The 18,943-nt window shown below is 44.0% G+C and overlaps 1 protein-coding gene and 1 non-coding gene across 5 annotated transcripts; one reads left to right on the forward strand and one right to left on the reverse strand.

Annotated features, from left to right (window-relative positions):
- Window positions 1-863: 863 nt before the first annotated feature.
- TRNAS-UGA (transfer RNA serine (anticodon UGA)) lies at window positions 864-945 on the forward strand. Its single transcript has one exon. It is a non-coding gene; the product is annotated as a tRNA-Ser (tRNA).
- A 4,872-nt stretch (window positions 946-5,817) lies between these two features.
- DNAJC12 (DnaJ heat shock protein family (Hsp40) member C12) lies at window positions 5,818-18,899 on the reverse strand. Of its 4 annotated transcripts, none has more exons than XM_058841828.1 (7): window positions 18,282-18,899; window positions 18,003-18,158; window positions 14,803-14,914; window positions 11,859-11,937; window positions 10,071-10,210; window positions 8,655-8,847; window positions 5,818-6,933 (listed from the first exon to the last, which is right to left on the reverse strand). In XM_058841828.1, the coding sequence occupies exons 3-7, from the start codon at window positions 14,878-14,880 to the stop codon at window positions 6,839-6,841; spliced, it is 585 nt and encodes a 194-aa protein (XP_058697811.1). In that variant the 5' UTR covers window positions 14,881-14,914; window positions 18,003-18,158; window positions 18,282-18,899; the 3' UTR covers window positions 5,818-6,838. The 4 variants fall into 4 exon arrangements, with proteins under 4 accessions (XP_058697811.1, XP_058697809.1, XP_058697810.1 ...); XM_058841826.1 differs by having other exon boundaries at window positions 18,003-18,179; XM_058841827.1 differs by lacking the exon at window positions 18,003-18,158.
- Window positions 18,900-18,943: the final 44 nt, after the last annotated feature.

The raw sequence follows: 18,943 nt of genomic DNA on the forward strand, positions 1-18,943 counted from the left end.
CAATTTATGTTGGAGCCATCATTTCATTCACATTCTTCAAGGGAGATGTAAAATTCACTCTTGAATATTTGAAGTTACACATAAGCCAACACTGCTGTAAGTACCTTTTTACTTAGGCAGAATCTAACCCATTTCTTCTGTTGCAAGCATCATAGATTTCCAACAGGAAGAAATGTTAAAACCACTGAATTTATAAAGCTGATAGGTATTGATTAAATAAAAGGCCACAGATCAAGTGGTGGAGAAGGGAAGGAACACGCATTGCAAAAGCTGACACGCTTTTTCTTAGTTCTGCTAGGAAATTAACGCAATTATTAAGAGTGCTTTTGGAGCAATAATTCATACCAAAAAAAAAAAGGGTGGGAATCACAGTCACCAATATCACTCCAGCTACTTAAAATAATAACGAAACAAAAACTCTGACCACAGGAATGAAAAATCCGGTAGAATTATTATTTTTATCCACTGCAACACATGTAGAAAGCCAAATGAAATTTAATTCCCGCTGCACTACTGCCGGCGCGATTAACTGCTGCGAGCGTAAAGAAATGACCTGCCGCGAAGTAAATTACATGTAAAGGTCATATGACAGAGACAGCTCGTAATGATTGAAAGAAACAGTAAAACCAGGAGAAATGTTTATTAAAATCTAACTCAACCCCAAATGGCCGCTGTCCCCTGCGGTTTGGGATTGACTCCTGCGGAGCGGCGGCCGCCATTGCTGGGGGGCGGGGCCGCCATTGCTGCGGGGCGGGGCCGCCGGCGCCCATCGGCGGCGCCCATTGGCTGCGCGGGTCGGGGGCGGGGCCTGCGGCGGGCGGAACGCCCTATAAGGCTGCGGCCCGGGCACGGCAGCAGCATCAGCAGCGATGGCCGAGTGGTTAAGGCGTTGGACTTGAAATCCAATGGGGTCTCCCCGCGCAGGTTCGAACCCTGCTCGCTGCGGCCCGGATGGGCTTGGGCTTTTTTTGTTCCTTGCCGGCCCTCTCCTATTCCTCGGCATGCGCAAGTTTTACCGCTCCCGTCTCTGTCGGCTGGAGGCCTCTGCGGCAGCCAGAGCGATTATCCGGGACGGGGCAGGTCGGAACGCAGGCTGAGCCCAGAGCACACGGCAGGATCGCGGCCGGACGCCTCTGGAATTTGGCCCCTGGGAGAGACTCCACAGCCTCTCCGGGCAGGCTGCTCCGGTGCTCGGTCACCGCTCTTCCTCGAGTTCAGGGATGAGTTCCACTGCAGAACTTCCCGGGCATTGCCTCTTGTCCCGGTGGTCCTATTGCCGGGCACCAGCGAGCAGAGGATGCACACACACACACACACACAGTATGGAAAAACCCCACGGAAATCATTATGCCATTAATAACCATGAAAAACAAAAGAAGGCAGCATTCCCCGACCGTCTCTAACCCGATTAAACTGAGCTCTCACTGCTCAGATGGCCCCAGCACTAGTGAAGGGCTGAAAAATTTGCAAAGTTAAGAAGCAAAAAGCTGGAAATATGAAAAACGCCATTTCCACTGGGGTCAAAATAGGCCAGAGCAGCAACAACCACTTTTCACTCCTCTCTCTCTCCTTTAAAGACAAGAGAAAAAACCCAACACAAACATATGCAAACCCATTTCCTCTAGCATATTTTGCTAGTGCGACTTCATTTAATCAAGAAACAGAGGCAGGGAAAGAAGAGGAACAATAAAGAACGAGGGAACAAATAAAAGTTATTTAAGCTGGCAGCCAAAAGAACGCTTCCAAGTGCTCCCTAGCGAGGCTCCCGGGGATTTCAGGCTTGGGTGTTTGTTTCTAACAGAAACACACAAGTGCATTGGCAGAGGCAGGCCGAGGATGGAGGTGGGGATCCTGGGGAAGGCTCAGATCCCTTGGAAGCGAGGGCCTCGAGCAGCAGAAGGCACCAAAGGCACCCAGACCCAAAGAGCTGCAATAGTCCCTTACCCCTCTGGCCATTCCTGCTCATTCTTCATGTATTCACAGACATCAGTCACAGAAAGGCTGTGAGGAAGAGGAGGAGCTCACAGTCCTCCACCCAGCAAAAATCTGAGGGCCCCGTGGAAGCTCTCAGCTGGCAAAGGGGCAGCTCTGACAGTCCGAACAAAGTGAATGTAGTCTGTGGAAGGACTGATGGCCGGAGTCAAACTGCATCTCCTCAGAAAAGCTCTGTCCTTGCTGCCAAGAGAAGCACTTCTGACAAAGCAGCAAGCAAATTGTTTTATGGAAAATGTTGAGAACCACAACACGTGTCAAGTGTGAAAAACGAGGTTCACATCATTTTTATAGAATTTAAAAGTTTAATAAAAAAGACAATTAGGAGAAAAAAATAAAGTATACAGATGTGGCCGGGTGTCTCTGCATTCAGCCAAGAGAGCTCACCTTACTGACAAAGGATTGTCCCTTAAAAACAGAACCCTACTGCATATCCATAAATTCTCATACATATTCATACATTCTTCTTGGGATCTTTGGTGTTCTTCTGTTCAGTTTTCTCTTGCCCCCTTCCCAATAGATCAATCTTCTTGGCACCATCGAGATTTACATTCCCTGATACCAGAAATGCAATAAATTCCTCCCCCCAGAGTTCTGGTCACTGCTGTCTTCATCTGGATAAGAGAGTTTACAAAAGGAAAAAAAGGTCTCCAGCTATCTTTGTCAGTCTTTGGGTTACACAAACAAAAGCAGTTTTTGTTTTAATGCTGTGTCATAGCTTAACATACATGTATTATACCACTATTTCTAACAGAAATAAAGGAAACTATGTTAATACAACAAAATTTCCCATTCTTATACACAGAATATTTATTTTAATATTTGTGAAAAGCCAACAATATAATATGTAACTATAACATCAAGACTGGAAACTTTCTGAAGGTCTGCAGCAAATTTTATTTTTCAGAAGGAACCCTCTCCTTTACTGCTCTGCCAGATGGAGAGAGAAAGAGCAAACCCGTGTGAAGATGGAATGGAGGAATGAAAATTCATTTTCTGCAGCCTCCATCGGGTGTGACAGGTTAGAGCCATCAGAGCCCGAAGTGAGAGCTCCCAGTCACTGCCGTGACTCAGACACGAGCCCTGCAGAGCCCGAGCGAGGGAGGAAGGTGAGGGTAACACAGCCAAGGGGACAGCACAGGGAGCCTTGTGCCAGCAGCAGGGGGAGCGTGTGCACCGGGCTGCAACAGAAACACCCAGCAGAAACCGACTGATAATCATCTGCCCAACAACCCGCCCAGCGGCTTTATCTTCTGCTGTGTAATTTCATCAGCTTTACAACAGCCTCGCTGCTTACACTTTCATATCCTGAAATGAGCGATGAGCCTGCTGGGACGGTGAGATAGCAATGTTGGTGCTCAGGAAATTAAAGATACACAGTATCTCTTTTAATAATCAGGATACTTGCTTCTATTATAGAACATATAAACTGCCTTTCTAAAAAATCTCATTTAAAGAGGAAAAAAACAATCAAGGAACGACCGTACCTATCATCCAGCATTACTCAGCCTGAGATTTTAAGTCATATACTGTCAGTATTCATCATCCAAACTAACTCATACACTGGCACTTGGCAAATACTGGCAAAACAAAAAAGGTTGAGAATGGTTTTATTCTTGACAATCTTCTATATTCTGCACTTGCACAGGTATAAAGGCTGCAAATAAAGATACAATAATTTATATAATTCCAGAATCCCCCCATGCTATTTAGTTTCAGTGTAAGTAAGTGGATAATTGGTTGCTTATTTTCTGTTTGAAATAGCTTCAAAGACCTAGAAACACGGCACTGAACAACTTTTATCACCATTATCACCATCCCCCTGCACCCCACCTGCTGTCTCCTAACTTCCAGGTGAAAACTCCTCAGCCTTCCCAAGTCCAGTAAAGGCCAGGCTTTAGCAACACTTTTCCCTGGACTCCAGAGGACCTGGGCTCACCTCACCACTTGATTTATGTTCATGCCAAATCACTCAGAGCTACAGCACAGTAAAAATCAGAGCCCTCACGTACCCAAAACATTCAGAACCCTTTAGTGCCCAACTAAGCACTCACAAGGGGAACAAAAGACAAAAATAGGAGCTCACCATGTCTTGCAGAGAGCTGCCCTCCTCCAGCCTGAGGCTCCCAGGCCCAGATCTAATAAATAGTGTCTGGCTTTGTTGCTGTTGTTCCCCACCCACACTGACAACCCTTTGATGCTGTTTCCACTCTGCAAAGAGAGTTTAGAAATCTCAGTGGGCTCCTGAAAACCACAAACGCCTCTGTTTGCCTCAGTCACACCTTGGCAGAGCCTGAGATCCACCTCACCAGCCCTGCCCCAGCTGAAGTTCCAGCAGGTGAATTATGTTTGGTGCTCACCGGTGCAGGGGCCAAAGCACCACGTTATTGCTGTCACTGGGACATTCGCTGCATCTTCCCACCCTCCCAGCAAAAAACTTCTACACAAAAACTTCTACAAAAGTGCAATCTATTTAAAGAACCAGATGAGCAGGTTGTGCTTGGGGTGTGATCTAACACTGACCAATTTGTCAGGTGCATGTTTCTTTACTTTCTAATGTGAGAGAGAAATGGGCTGCCCACTCATTCCCATTCCAATTAACTGTTGTTATTGGCCAACAAGTCAGGCCCCTCATGGTTTTGGGGAATAAAAAGCAAAACAGGCTACACAGGCTCCCCTTGTTTTCCAGTACATCTGGGTTTGCTCTGTTAGGAACAGATTCATTCAATTTAAGAAATACAGACAATTGGACCATTTCAAGTTTAACACTTACAGAAATAGGGGGGAAAAAAAAACCAGTCTGTATTGGTGGCATTGGTGTACTGGAGCACCAGTTAGAACCTGCCCTCCTGGTAAGGGCAAATACAAATTACAGGACTGCTCTTGAGCAGGTTGTTGCAAAACAAAACTTTTGCCACGAGCTTGTCCTGGCCTAAGAGCCTTCCAAATATCTGCAATTATTCATCCAGAACAAACATCCAAAGGTTCTTTGCCAAAACCAACCACGCAATAATTGGCTAATAATGACATCAGTTTTAACGACACAGACTATTAGTTTGCTGTTCAAAGGTCTATTGTATGTCCATTTCTCAAGGGAAAGCAGCTCATTAGGTGCTAAATCATCCATCCATCCATCCCTTTTACCTTTACCAGCAAGTGAAATGGGCAGAGGAGAATCTGGGCTGCTGTCTGATTCAAAGTGCTCCAGCTGGCTGCATTCCCACCTTTTTGTTACAGTGAAAATTGTTCTCTATTGCTCGGTGTCCTTCTCATACAGTAAGAGTTTCTTGTTGTTTGTCATTGTTCCCAGTCCCTCTATAGAAAATGGATCACAAGTCTTTCCTGAGCAAACACCTGTGTATGAAGTAAAGCAGCAAATGCACTAGATAAAAAGCAAACCAGTCACGTTTAACAGATGTTACAGAGAATTATTAATCTCATCTCTCTCATGCACTGAAGCACGTTCCACCTCGGTGAAGCAGTGCACCAACAAGGATCCTTATTTAAATACCGAGGTAAAAACCCCTTCTCCCTTAACCGTGTCTGGATTTTTAGGAGCAGGAAAAGGCCTCGCACTTGGGTGAGAGTCTGAGGCAAACTGTGCCTCAGGCAGCACAGCCACACACAGCCCTGCAGCGAGAGCCAGGCCTCACATGGATTCCACGTGGGGACAACACTGCACTTGCCAGTGCCACTTCCCATTGCACTGCCCAGGATTCCTAACTGCACCCTCAAGCTTTTACCCACTGATAACACAAATAACAAGGAATTCAAAAGGAATCTCTGTGGTGGTGGGGGATTTAATTAAAGGATGAAAGCAACCCCTTTTCTGTATGCACGAAGTTTTATTTGCTGCTGATGGAATCATTTGCCTGCACAAAACCACAAAGTCAACAGCTGACATATTAGCCAAGTTTGCAAAGAAGAAAACAAACACAAAATAAATAAACAACAATGTAGAATTTGAAAAGGTGCCCAAAGGATCAAAAACTTTTCATGTGAGATTTTGTACACGTTAGTGCTGACTATTCTGATTTTTCATTCCTCGCCATACAAAACCCTGATTAAACCATGTCTAGCACACCTGAGCAGGGAGGGGAAGTGCTGTGACGCCACAGGACAATGCTGGCACACATACACAGGGCTTCAGTTTTCCACCAATACATCTTAAGACAAAAATTGCTATCTGGAGAAGTTCTGGAACTGCCTTCCAAAACAAATAGCTGGTGTAAAAAGTGTTCTTGTTAAGGTAGAAGACGAGTGATTTTTAGGAGTGCTTGATCTGTCAGAGACCTTGGGTAACAAGAACCTTCTTATTTCATCTATAACATCAGATCACAACTCTCCTACAAGTTTGTAATGGGTACATTATAAATCACTGCAGTGAGTACAATGCAATGGAGATGTGAAGCAGAGCAGTGTTGAGACATAAGCACAGTTCTGTTTACAGTCCATTGTCATAAAGCTTTCAGAAGATCCTCGCTGAGTAGGATACCCTGGAGCCCAGGGCTCTACTGAGAGTATGTTTTTTATAACTTCACACTATGGAGAGAAGTATTCTTCACTACATAATATTTGAGAATACAAGAAACAATATATAAGATGTTTGATAACTTCACAAAATCACTTAATGTTAACACTGGAAAAGGCTTTGCTTACTGAACAGAAAAACCTCGATCTGTAACGCTCACAGCATGTGTGATAAACCAGTATTTAGACATTGGCTGGAACAACACACTACAATCAGAGAATACAAAAGACAAATAACTTATAACTGCTGGCAAAAAAAAAAAAAAAATACTGAACTGTTGAACAGCTGATCTCATGCTCCTGTGTGTTCCTCATTTCAGATCTCATAGTTTCTGAATTTCCTCAGAAGGTCTGACGGAGCATCACCGGACCAGCGGAAACGCAAGTGCCAGTAATTCCCCTCTGAAAATCCTGAGGGGGGAAAAAAAAGAGAAAGAACTAAATTATTATAAACATGTATAAAATTATATTTTCTGAAATGATACTTGACAGTCTTCCCCCCCAAAAAAAAGGTAAGGAGAAAAGTGGTCAGTTGAGTGCTCTTGAGCAGCACTGACAAATCCGAGCACTGAGTTGGAACAGGAGCTCAAACCCCGATCTTCAGGACAGAGATCAGCTGGGAAGGGTCTGAAGGAGGACAGCAAGGGCTCTGACAGTCCCTAAAGAGGACTCACAAAGGAAAACTCAACAAATTGCATTGGCTTCATCTGAGGAAGAAGATGGGGATGTGATAAATCTTCCTTTTCCAGCAAACAGAATGCTATGAGCAGAGCTGGTGCTCAAATCTCTGGTTTGAGCTGAAATAACCATGTAGGTGGTAGGTCCAGAATTCATCCAGGCCAGCAGACAGGAACAGACAATGCCACAGTTTCAAAGTAAAACCCTATGTATAAATTTTTGCTGGACCAAAACAAAAATGTTACCAACATCCTAACATCAGGTATAAACACTGAAGTGCATATGCATCCTGTCAAATATATTAGAGTGTTAACTAATTATTAATTTATTTATATATTTACATTAATTTATCAATGTAAATAAATGTCACTGGATAAATAAAGTATGCACTTGATGAGTTTGATGTTTTTCCCATTCAAATATCTGGAAAATAAATTTTAAAATAATTGAGAAAGAAGGTGCCTGCAAAGAAAATTCACCATTACAAGGAACAAGATGATGTCTTCTTTACTTCAAAATTTTACTGTTCTACAAAGGATACAGTGATGACTTAATTACAAAAAAAAAAAAAAGGTAAATAATATTAAGTTATGGAGCATAATTTTCCAAAATCAAGTTTTCAGTTAGGTCTGAAATACACTTCTTTGTAGAATTTTCTTATCCATTTTCTGCCTTCCACAAATGTTTGGGATTACATTAGGTTTTGCTGACCTCACAGTTCACCCTAATTTCCTGTTTGATTAAACTGGGGAGAAATGCCAGGGCTTTGTTGAACAATAGCTCCGTGCTAACACAGGCCAGGGATGATGGAATTCCTGAAGGATCAGGCAGCCCATGGTGCTAAGGAAGCTTTGATCAGACCTAAACCACAGCCAGGAAGTGCTGACTGGTAGGGGACACTTTTGAAACACACATTTATCCTGGTGCATACACTACTTAGAAAATACAAAACTGTTTGAATACAAGAGAAGTCTTCAAGTCTCAAATGTTAGACCTCATTAACTCATCAGTTGCAAACTGTGCAAAAATATTAAATAATGGATAAAAAACCCAAGATCTAAAAATTTTAAAACTGTGAAGTAAAATATATTTTTAAAAAAGTCACTGAAAATAACTGCCTTCTCTTTTTACTTTTCATTTTCATATATCAGGAAAACAAAATTTTACATTTTGGTTGAAGCTTTTTTTTTTTCTTCTTCTTCTTATCCAGTTGCTGCTTTTACTAGCAAACAAACAAAGAAATTTGGGAGAGGGAGGAAGGAGCGTCTGAAAACTTCAAAATTAAATAACTAATCAAAAGCATAAAAACCAAACCAAAATGCCAACCCAAAACCACATTTAAAAAGCTACAAGCTAAACACACTGTTCTGGAGGAGACTTTCTCATGACTGAATGCCCCCATTTCAGGCCAATCCCTGGGTACTACAGTTTCTGTAACTGCTGTTTTCACTTACTTGGGGAGTCTGGGTTCTTTGAAGACTCTGGTTGCACATCAGGAATTGCAACATCTTCCTGCTCCCTGCTCCCTTCCAGCAATCCATCTCCTGTCTGTTGGGTCCACATCTCATTGGTCATGTTGTTGGGATTGCCAAAGTCAGGAGCTTCCAGCATTTGGTCCTTCTTACTTTGGACAGCCCAGTGCATTGACTAAAGGAACACAAACATAACAAAGAATGAAACCCTGTGTTTTAATGGGCTTTTAATTACTTTCTGTTTCTTACATCGCTGCAATAAATGGTTAAACAAAGCCCACTGAGAAGCCTGCAGGTCAACAGGAGGGGGGAAAGCAACAGCTGCCACCAACAGCATCGGAGAGGACACTTCGTGTCAGGTGGGGTGAAGAACAAAATGTGCATCAGAATTTTAAGGGCTTTTTGTCCAGTTTCTTCTGTCATGAATTCAGACATTTTTTAAAAGGGCTTGAGTGGCTTCAGAAATGTTCATTTTCAAAGCTGTCCTTGACTTCAAAGTACCCTTTGAAGGCAAGGCAATTTGAAAAGGCTTAATACTGAAGTCTGTGGAATAACATCTGTTTGGAACTGAACTAAGCTTAACTGGATATTTCCAGCAAACATTTAAGCTCAGGCATAATGCTGTAGTTGAAGTGTCTCAAACCTCTCTCCTAAACAGAATTTAGATGGGCAGAATTGACATAGGAAACTTATTCACCTGCCTAAAAATATGACCATGTAGCCCTGTAACTATCATTCACTCTAATAAGGCAGGAAAAAAATAATCCAATATTATGGAATTGAGCACTACTAGGGACATGCTACCAAATCTTCTCAATAGCAAAATCAGGAGGAATTTTATATATAAAAAATTCCTGCCTCTGTCCGAGGTACCACAGCAGCCCAGCAGGGCCCCTCCAAAGCTCTGTGGGAAGCCCAGGGTTTCAAGGAACTATCTTCTGGATTTTGTCAATGGGATCTTTATTTAATCAGACAGCATCATCTGATAAGCAATATACCAAAAGGAGACTATATAATAAAAAGGTCCTAGCTTTAACATAACTTTGAAAAGAAATAAAAGTTTCCTACAAAAGCAAAGTGTACCAAAGCATTTGAAAACAGCCCTTAAGTTACTTAAACTTTCTATAACACACATAAAAGCAGCAATTTGATAAATTCACTCTAAAACTACTGGCCTAAAGCCCTTCTGTGAATGGGCTTCTGAAGCCCTGCAATGTTTCCTGAATTTCCTTAACATCCATAGTGCAGGAATGTCTCTGCACGACTCCCACCCCCAGACCCCGGCACTGCAGCAGAACTGAGAACCATAACTCATCCCCTCACTCTCTGCAATCTTTGTTTGGGGCCAGCCCTTCCTCCCCTGGCTCCTGAGGGCCCAGAGTCACCACCAGCACAGACCGTTTTCACAGAGCTGCTCAGGGCCTCCCACTGCTGGAACGGGATGGAGACTTTGCTCCGGCGCCAGAAATCATAACGTGCCCGGCTCTCTTCGTTAGTCAGAGTCTCTTTGGCTTGCTGAAGCTTCTGGAAATTCTCCACTAGGACACAGACCAAAAGGACACCAAAAACAATGTTTGTTTGGCAAAGAAATGAGTTCAGATGCAAAAGGGGACCTGGCAGCAGCCGCTCAGAGCAAAGTAGAGGAGAAGGCAGAAGGAGAAGCAAGTGGCCAGGGGATGTGGTTCTGGTCCCAGCTTGCACAGCTCTGCGTGGCTTTAGGATCACAGCACCTTTGGTGGACTTGAAAATCAGGACTGAAATGTTCCTTTGTCTACCAGCTTCAAAAGCCCCTAAATTGAGGTTGAGAGAAACTTAGAGAGTACACAGGAGAAAGGCACAAGGCAGCCCCTGCTGACCACCTTACAAGGGGAAATTAGAGCAGCACTGCTTAGAAAGAACACACTGAGATCTACAGCAGTAGAGGCAGAGCACAGCAAAAACAACCATGAGCAGGGAGAAAAAATGATAAGCAGGAGCTGACAAACAAGAAGAATAATCTAAATATAGTTCAGATTAATTAACTTGTGCATGTTATTAGTTGTGTTTTCTACGTATGCTAAAATGTTATCCAGACATTGAATGAGAGCTCTCGCTTTTCCCTACAGGGTAATTCTTCATGGAATGGTTACTAAGGATGCAGCTGCATGTTACTATTTGTGGAAGGGTCATAAAGATTTACACTTTATCTATGACTCACCTATGTTACAGTTCTCTATTATTATTACAATCATTCATTTATTCCAGTTTACAAATTAGAGTTCTTTTGAAATACACTACACCCAAACACTAATCAAAACTGATAACTGCAAATCAAACATGAGACTGAAGGAACAATTGGATTAGGTTTTCTTATTCTAGTGTTACTAGTTTGCAACAAATAAAAAGTCTACTTTAATTACTCTTTATTAAGCTTTAAGGTGATGAAATAAAAAACACAAAGTAAATTCTCACTAGTACTGTAAAAAGGTATTTAAAGTAAATAAGGCATGTCCAGGTAAAGACAGAACATAAGATTTCTTTGTGACAAGCAAAGCTGCTCTGATATTTGGCACTTAGCTGCTTTTTTGTAGCTCAGCCTTGGTGAGCTCTGCCTGGGGCTCTCTGTGGTTATGACTGGCTCCAAACCACTCAGGTGCTGCTCAGCCCTCCCAGCTCCGAGGAGCTGCCCCCCTCATCAACACAAACATCAGCTGCTGCTCTGCAAACAGAGGCTCCTCGTGGGGCTGCTTTCTCTTCACTTCCAGTCATTCAATTCCATTAAAAGAAAATAAACCACATTTTATGTGTTCCTCATGGGCTTGTTCCTGGCAGCAAATTAACTGATTGACGCAAGTGTGGCACTGGAAAGCCCCTGAGCGTGGAACTGCACCAACTCCACAGGCCTAGGAAGGGACAGGCTCCAGAAATAAATCCTGTGTTAAAAGATGATCTACTGTAGAAAGAAAAAAATAATGCAAGGTTCTAGAAATCAAAAAAATCCAACAAGTGTCTTCCTGCTCTGTCACAGAGGAGTGTGCAAGTCTTAGGAAGAATATCACAAGCTTGCTATTTAAATAGAACATGCTCAGTGTGCACAATGATTGAAATATATTGAGGAGAAATAAAGTTTAAAGGCTGAATTTATTATCTTGGCCATGCTAATAGAAGAAAAAAACAGATTGTTTTTACACAGGAAAGAATACATACCTGCTTTGGGGTTTCCAGGATGCTTGTCAGGATGACATTCGAGGGCTTTAATCTTATATTCGGCAAGAATCTGTTCAACCTAAACAAAATATTGAGACAAAGCAAGTAAGCACAGAAAGATTTGCAACTTTTCTTTTTGAAAAGAGGCTGGGAGGAACAACAAAGAATGCAGAAAGATTCTGTCCTGTTCAATTTTACAAGCAAAGTAGGTAACAACAACCATCTGCCACCAGTGACACTGCTTATTTAATCTCATTTTCATGCACTCATCCTTAGTCTTGTTTTTGTGAAGCTCAGTCATCCAATATGGATGTGCAAAGACATCTGACCACAGAGGCAAAATGCATCACATCTTTACTTTGTTTAATCAACTCTAACTTTCCACAGTCTCACAGCAAGAAGCAAAGGCTCTCTGTATTGCTGAAGATCAATTTGTGGGTTTAGGTGGCTTCCTTCATGGTCTCTTCATAGGGAATTCAGCCAGCACCCCATGAGGTTTCCATCTTGGATACCCCAAGATAACTTGCTCGATAACCAGTAGTTCACACTCTTCCTTCAAGTTAATTTTCCATGCAAGAAGTTTGGCTTGGAGTAGAATAAATTTATAATCAACATTAGAACATTGGCATGGATTACTTTATCAGTTAATTGCAAATTCCCACAGTTTGTTATACCATAAAATATTACAGCCACTGGAAAAACGAAGACATGGTAACAGTTAAAATACAGGAAGCCACTGGAGTGGGCAGCAGCTTAGATTTTCAAATGTTTAGTGTTTTTCCAAGTATCTTGCTGGTTCTTACAATTCAAAAGCCAAAACCTCTTTATATTGTCCCAGTTCAGCTCAAGCTTTCACAATTTGCCCTAAGGCACCAAATTCTTTCCCATACTACAAAGGCTGTTTATACAAATTCCTCATTAGTCAAACCATGACAGCCACATACAATTTAAATTATTTACTTCCAAATTAAGTATTGTAATATTTTTTATTTAGAATAAAATTACAGTTCATTCAACCAGCTGGACAGATTTTGTTGGCATCACATTCTGGGGAAAAAAAATGTGGCCTACGGTATTATCTTACAAAATCTGCACTTTTCATCTGCTCAGTAGCTCCTTCCAGAGGGACAGATGAAATGTGGTGTATCTGCAGTCAGTGAGACACTTTAAAACACCTGTAGAGAGAACTTGGTGAGCCTGGTTACTGTATAGCCAGCTACCATCTCAAAAACTTAGTTACTTCAGGGGGAACTTCAAAGTTCAAATTGGTACAGAGGGTTAAAATGTAGCAGAAGGGTAGCACGGAAGTCCTCAGCTTAAAATCAAAATCAGTAGAAAGAAAAGTTTATACAACATACATGAAATTAATATAAAATATACAGTGAGGTGTTTTGGCAAGAAAGATATCCAATACCCACTATACACAAATGGCATTTCTCTTGAAGAAGGATGGAGATTAAATCTCCCCTCTTCCTGTCACATCTGAAGATGAAGTAGGTGTCTGTGAGCTCAAGTCTACCAGAAGCCAAGAATGAACTTGGTTTGTGTTTACTTGAATACAACAAAAAATCTGTAGAAACTGAGAGCATTCCTGCTTGAATTTAACCAGGTCCAACCAAGAGCAGGATATGCAGCACCTAGATGAAAGTGCTGCAGCCCACAACAGCCTGTGCCAAATGTTTGACTCCTGTACAAAGTAGTGAGTCTTCAAAATCCCTGTAGTGCTCCACATTTCTGTGAGACCCCAGAAGAGCTGTGCAGGGTCCTGAGGTCAGCCTGGGATCTCTGAGTTCTTTCTCTTGTGTCAAAAACAGTGCAGCAACATCTGCCGCTTCTCCCAACAAATAGTACTTGACAGCTTGTTTTTCAGGACCCACTAGCATTTATTCCAGCTCTTTAATTTCATTTTCAAGCGATTTGGAAAAATCATTCTCACATGTACTTGAACTGTTCATTAATTGCTAAGCCCTTAAGGAATTAGTGTGAGGCAGGAAACGAGAAAAAGCATCTGCGAAACAAGGCTGCGTGGGGACTTGAGCACTGCCCTCTGCTGGGATCACTTCCAGCTGTGTCCTCAGGAAAAGCTTTCCATTTCCCTCTGGGACACACGAAGATGTTTCCTCCTGATCTTTATACTTCACCACTAGGACAGGTGAGAGCATCTGGCTCCATTTACAGAGCAAAAGATGGCTTTTATCTCCACTGAATGCATCCCTCATTACAGCAGAGTAATCAAAAGTCCTTTTCCAAATCAGAAACACAATTCCAGTTAATGTAACAGCTAAATTAAAAGAAAAAATAATAGCACACTAGACTAACAAAAGAAAAGCTGTATGGACACTTTTAACATGATGCACACTTCATGTAGCTGCAAATCACTCAAAAATAGCTGAGCTAAATCTGCTGCATGTATCTGCTACCAAAACAAATTAGTAGAACAAGTGTTTGAATGTAATTAAAAACAGCATTTAAAAAACATTAGTACGGTAAAAGATATATTGTTTTTGTTTTCATCTGAACCAGTGAATACATTTTAAAGCCTATTATAATATGTATAAAGCCCGAGAAACTCAGCAGCATTTTCAATGCCCTAAAGCTATGAACTTTCATTGTATTACTTGTACATAAATAGCTCATTTTCGGTTTTCAAAACCAATCATATATATTCCAAACTATTATCTGGATGCTGTCAAACACATGCAGTTGGCTCTCTCCATAATCCGCTCCTGCTCTACAGGGCATTTTCAACCTAAGCCTTACTCCTGGCTCTTAACGTCGGAGAAAACGCAGGAGGGAAAACTGAGCTTTCCAAGGGAGACCCCACAAGTGGCAAGAAAGAAGGTGCAGGAGGCATTTTAAACATTCCTGCCCGCAGCTTCCTGCAGATTCACGAGCACGTTCAAACTGTGAATAAGCTGGCGCGGAGGGAGAGGGAGGCTCTTACCGTCGATAGCTCATCGCATCCCAGCAAGTTGTAGTAATCCTCCAGCTCCTCCGGGTTGCAGTTCAGGATGGCATCCATGGGCACAGAGAGCTCTTTCCAGGCGGCGGGGAGGCTGTGGGACAGAGCGGCAAGCAGTGAGCGCTCCCAGGGGAGCCGGAGGCAGCCCAGGGCAGCAGGCAGCTCCGGCCGCCGCTTTTGAACGCTGCGAGCCCAGGCGCACGGAGCTGCCCGCTGCCATTGGCCCCGCTGGCCGCGCCCAGCCGCTCCCGGCACGGCTCCCTGGGATTTGTAGTTGCCACGGGCACTCCCGCTGTGCCTCCCGTCCGCACCGCAGCTCTGGACGCTGAAACGTGGCAGAGATTTCTCTCTCGCCGTCACCTGCGCAGCCACCGCAAACCAGGCCCACAGCCAGAGGCTGCCTGCCCTGCACCTGAGCCATTTTCTGATCGCTTTTATTTGCAACTTTTGCCACCATCTTTGACCAGATGGTTAGATGGGGAATTACAGAAAAGAGGATTAGTTCTGAAAAAACAATGACGGGGTGCAAACTTTGGAGAACAAAGCACCAAGCTTGCAAAAGCCTGTTGGAGGCCTGCCAGTCACCTCAACAAAAAGGGGGCAACCTTCACTCCCTGCAGGCTTCCTTGGGTGCACAGACCTCAAAACCAAACAGCAGCAGTACATCAGTCACACCTGACAAATTGAAACTACCCGAGGACATGAAACACTCAGTGTCTACTAGCAAATGAAATATTCTTTCTCCTGCTAAATTACTTTCAGACTGGGTATTGAAGGTCTGGACTGTGCGCAAAACATGTTCCTTGTGAAACTCATTTTACATTGAGGTGAAATACCTTAATTTTAAACTATGATTTATGACCAAGGCCTCAGCCCAACAGAGACTCTGGACACCTTTGGTGTCACCCATGATATGTCAATTTCAAAAGATTACTTCCTAAGCATAATCACCTGCTGAAGTTTTCCCCTGGAGCCTTAGGAGTTCTGGTTTTACATTTCCCACCCCTGCAAGAGCTCTGCAACCCGAGATGTTCCATGTCATTAAACCCTGATGTTTCCTTGACACTTACAAATAGATGCTGTGAGTAGTTACACAGTTCTAGATGCTGTGACCGTGTAGAACAGATCCCCAGGATGTGACCAAGACTGGAAAAGGCCATGTGTGAATCAGTGAAGGACCCAGTGGCCATTCAGAGCTATTTAGGAATAACAAATATATAATTTTCGCATCCACAAGTGCTTTAATATCTGTGTTAATAATGTTCTGCAATGACATTTAATATGAAGCTTCTGCCATTTTCTCTTCAAGGTTGCATTGTCTGAAATCTGCTTTTACTGCATGCTTAGACAGCCCACTAAGATTATAAAATATACTAAGTAACCAAAAGCAATAATATTAAAAGGAAGAAGTGCAATCCTTGGTGAAACTGTTTAAATCTGATAGAAAACTCTACCAACGTATTTCTCTGAGGAAATAAAACAGTAGAACTTTTTTTTCAATGTCACTACAAGCAGAAGAATTAGCAATTACAAATCTCTCCATCTCTGCCATTCAAAACTTAATAACCAGAAAATACAGGAAAGAAAGTCAAATCTTTTAATAACAGAACATGTAAATATTTAAATAGGTTGTACTCTGTGGGAGGACAAAAAACAAACAGCTGTCCCTCCTCCCAACAGCATTCCTGTTTCCAAGTATTTCCAAGTGCTCCTTGCGTATTTGCCTAAGGTGAAAGGGAAGCTCTTTAACCCTTTTCCCCTGTGGCTTCCAGCGGCGATTTCCGTGCTGCCAGGTCCTGGGGCCGCACTCCAGTGCCAAAGCTGGGAGCTGGCAGCTGTGTGTTCCCAGGAAACGAGCTCCCCGGAGCCGCAGGGCAGTGCCCACACCGTGCCCCTGCCCCGAGAGATCCCCGCTGCTTGGGGCACAAAGGCCACATGCATCACACAAAGATTAGCCCCAGGACATAAAGTTCATTTAAAAGGGAATTGCAGCACAGGAGATGGCACAGACTATTGCCTACACATGTGGTTGGTGTTGCTTAGGATGTACAAACTGTTCTGGAAGTGAGGAAATCTCATATTTGTTCTCTGTACCCAGCCACCAACAAAAGCTGTCTCTCAGTTCTTACACAAATTGACAATCCTGTTTGTTTAGAGCCTAGAGCAAATCTAAATTCTGCTTCAGTGTAACAGGACATTTACCAACAACTTGCAAAAGTCATAAATACCCCTTTGAACAAAACAGTAAAGTCTGGAAATCTCTATTTGAATTTATTCCTGTAAAGTGCATCAAATCTTCCAGGACCAGTTCTCAACTGACTTCATGGGTTTTACTTCCAGAGGGCAGAGAACACATTTACGAGAAGTGCAAGGCACAATGTTTGAGTTCCATCCTTGTCTTCACACACAAGCTCAGAGCTGCAGAAGCAGAAGAGGACCCAAGCACTGCCAGACTGACTTCCCACAGTACAGGCAACTCCTCTGCTAACGCAATGTCTGCAGGATCAGAGGAGGCTTTAGGATCCCCGAGCCACTCTCTCACCGATACCTTCACAGAAAGCCTCAGATCCTACATCTGCACCACCTGGATTATTTCTTCCTTAGAACTCCCTTCCCATAAATGACCACCAAACCAATTTTAAAGCCCCTCCTCCCCTTTATATGCTGTTAAAAGCACCTTGCACGTGCTTTTTAAGAAATACCAGTCTTGCCTCAGCTTCCAGAGGCAAGAAGGAAAAAGGATGCTTGCCTAAAAAGTTGCATAGAATAATAAAAACTTTCTGATCTGCTAACCCTGCAGCTTGTTTGGAGAAGCAGGTAGTGTGAAAAACATTATGTGCAATATTTTTCAGGGTTGTAAACACCTTAAAAAAACAGAGGGGAAAAAAAAACCCCAAACAACTAAACCTCCCTCCCCCTACAAAGACCTCCTATAAAGTTAATTATACATAAAGTAACTCCTTTTAAAGTCGTATGTATCAAAAATTTTAACCCCGAGTTTTTTTTAAAAGCTGTTGGTTATCAAGACCTGCAAGAGGGAAATTCCACCTGCCTAACCTGGGTCTTGCCACTAAATTTAGGAATTCCATTGTATTAAATCCACTAATACTATTCTGCAAACAGCTCGTGATGCCGAACAGTAAAAACAAACCAATATTTAAATTTCTATGCACGAAGCTTACACCAGAATTCTGTGTTGGTGGCAGTCCCGGGAAAAAGGCCGAGTTCTATCCAGTCCGAACTCCCAGGGGGAAAGAAACTGCGCCACGGAAAGTCCACGCGTGGCACCTCCTGTTGGCTGAGCAGGGACGGTCCCGGCGGGGCACCAGGGATTGTTCCTACACCAAGACAAGAGATCCCTGGGAAACCAGGGAGACCAGCGGCTCACACCCCTGCAGAGCACGGGAAGCACCGGGAATTTGGGGCCGTTATTCGAACAAATCCCAACTCTCGCCGCTTACCATCAGGTCCCTCCTACACCGCGCAGGCTCCATTCCCCAAGCAGCAGTGCTTTAGACAGGTGCTGGCCGCCCAAAAGAGCTCCCTGCATCCCGGGAGCTCGAGTACCGCGATGCAGAATCCCAGGTGGGGCTAACGTGTTATCCCGCAGGATGAGGGGCAATACCTCACAGCCGTGCGCTCCCTTAGCAGGCAGGCAGGCAGCGGCCGTGCCCTGTGAGCGCCCTCACCCTCAGCCCAGTGCGCTCAGGGAGGCCGCTCCGAGCCCCCGGCCCCGCTCCGCGGCTGGGAACGGGCTCAGGGGCAGCCCTGCCGGGCCGGTTCCCCCATGCCCGCTGCCGCACAGCCCAGCAAGAGCCCAGCACCCACAGCTCCGCAGCGGGGAGCTCGCTCCCGGGAAGGGGCACCGTCTGTTCGATACCCTGACGGAGAGCGAGCCCTGAGGGTTTCTCACGCGGCTGGCGAGGAGCGAACAGCGGAGCCGCCATTTGCCGGGAGCCGTCGACCGGGGAGCGCGGAGGAACCGCGGCCGGGCTGTGAGCGGCACACGGCAGGGACGGGAAGGGAGGGCACGGGGGCCGGGCCGGGCCGGGCCGGTCGCGCCCCTCAGCGCTCCCTCGGGCTCCTCGCGCCGCCATTGGGGACCCGCCTGAGGGAGGGGGCG

This window comes from Poecile atricapillus, chromosome 6, assembly GCF_030490865.1.
Source record: "Poecile atricapillus isolate bPoeAtr1 chromosome 6, bPoeAtr1.hap1, whole genome shotgun sequence".
NCBI lineage: Eukaryota > Metazoa > Chordata > Aves > Passeriformes > Paridae > Poecile > Poecile atricapillus.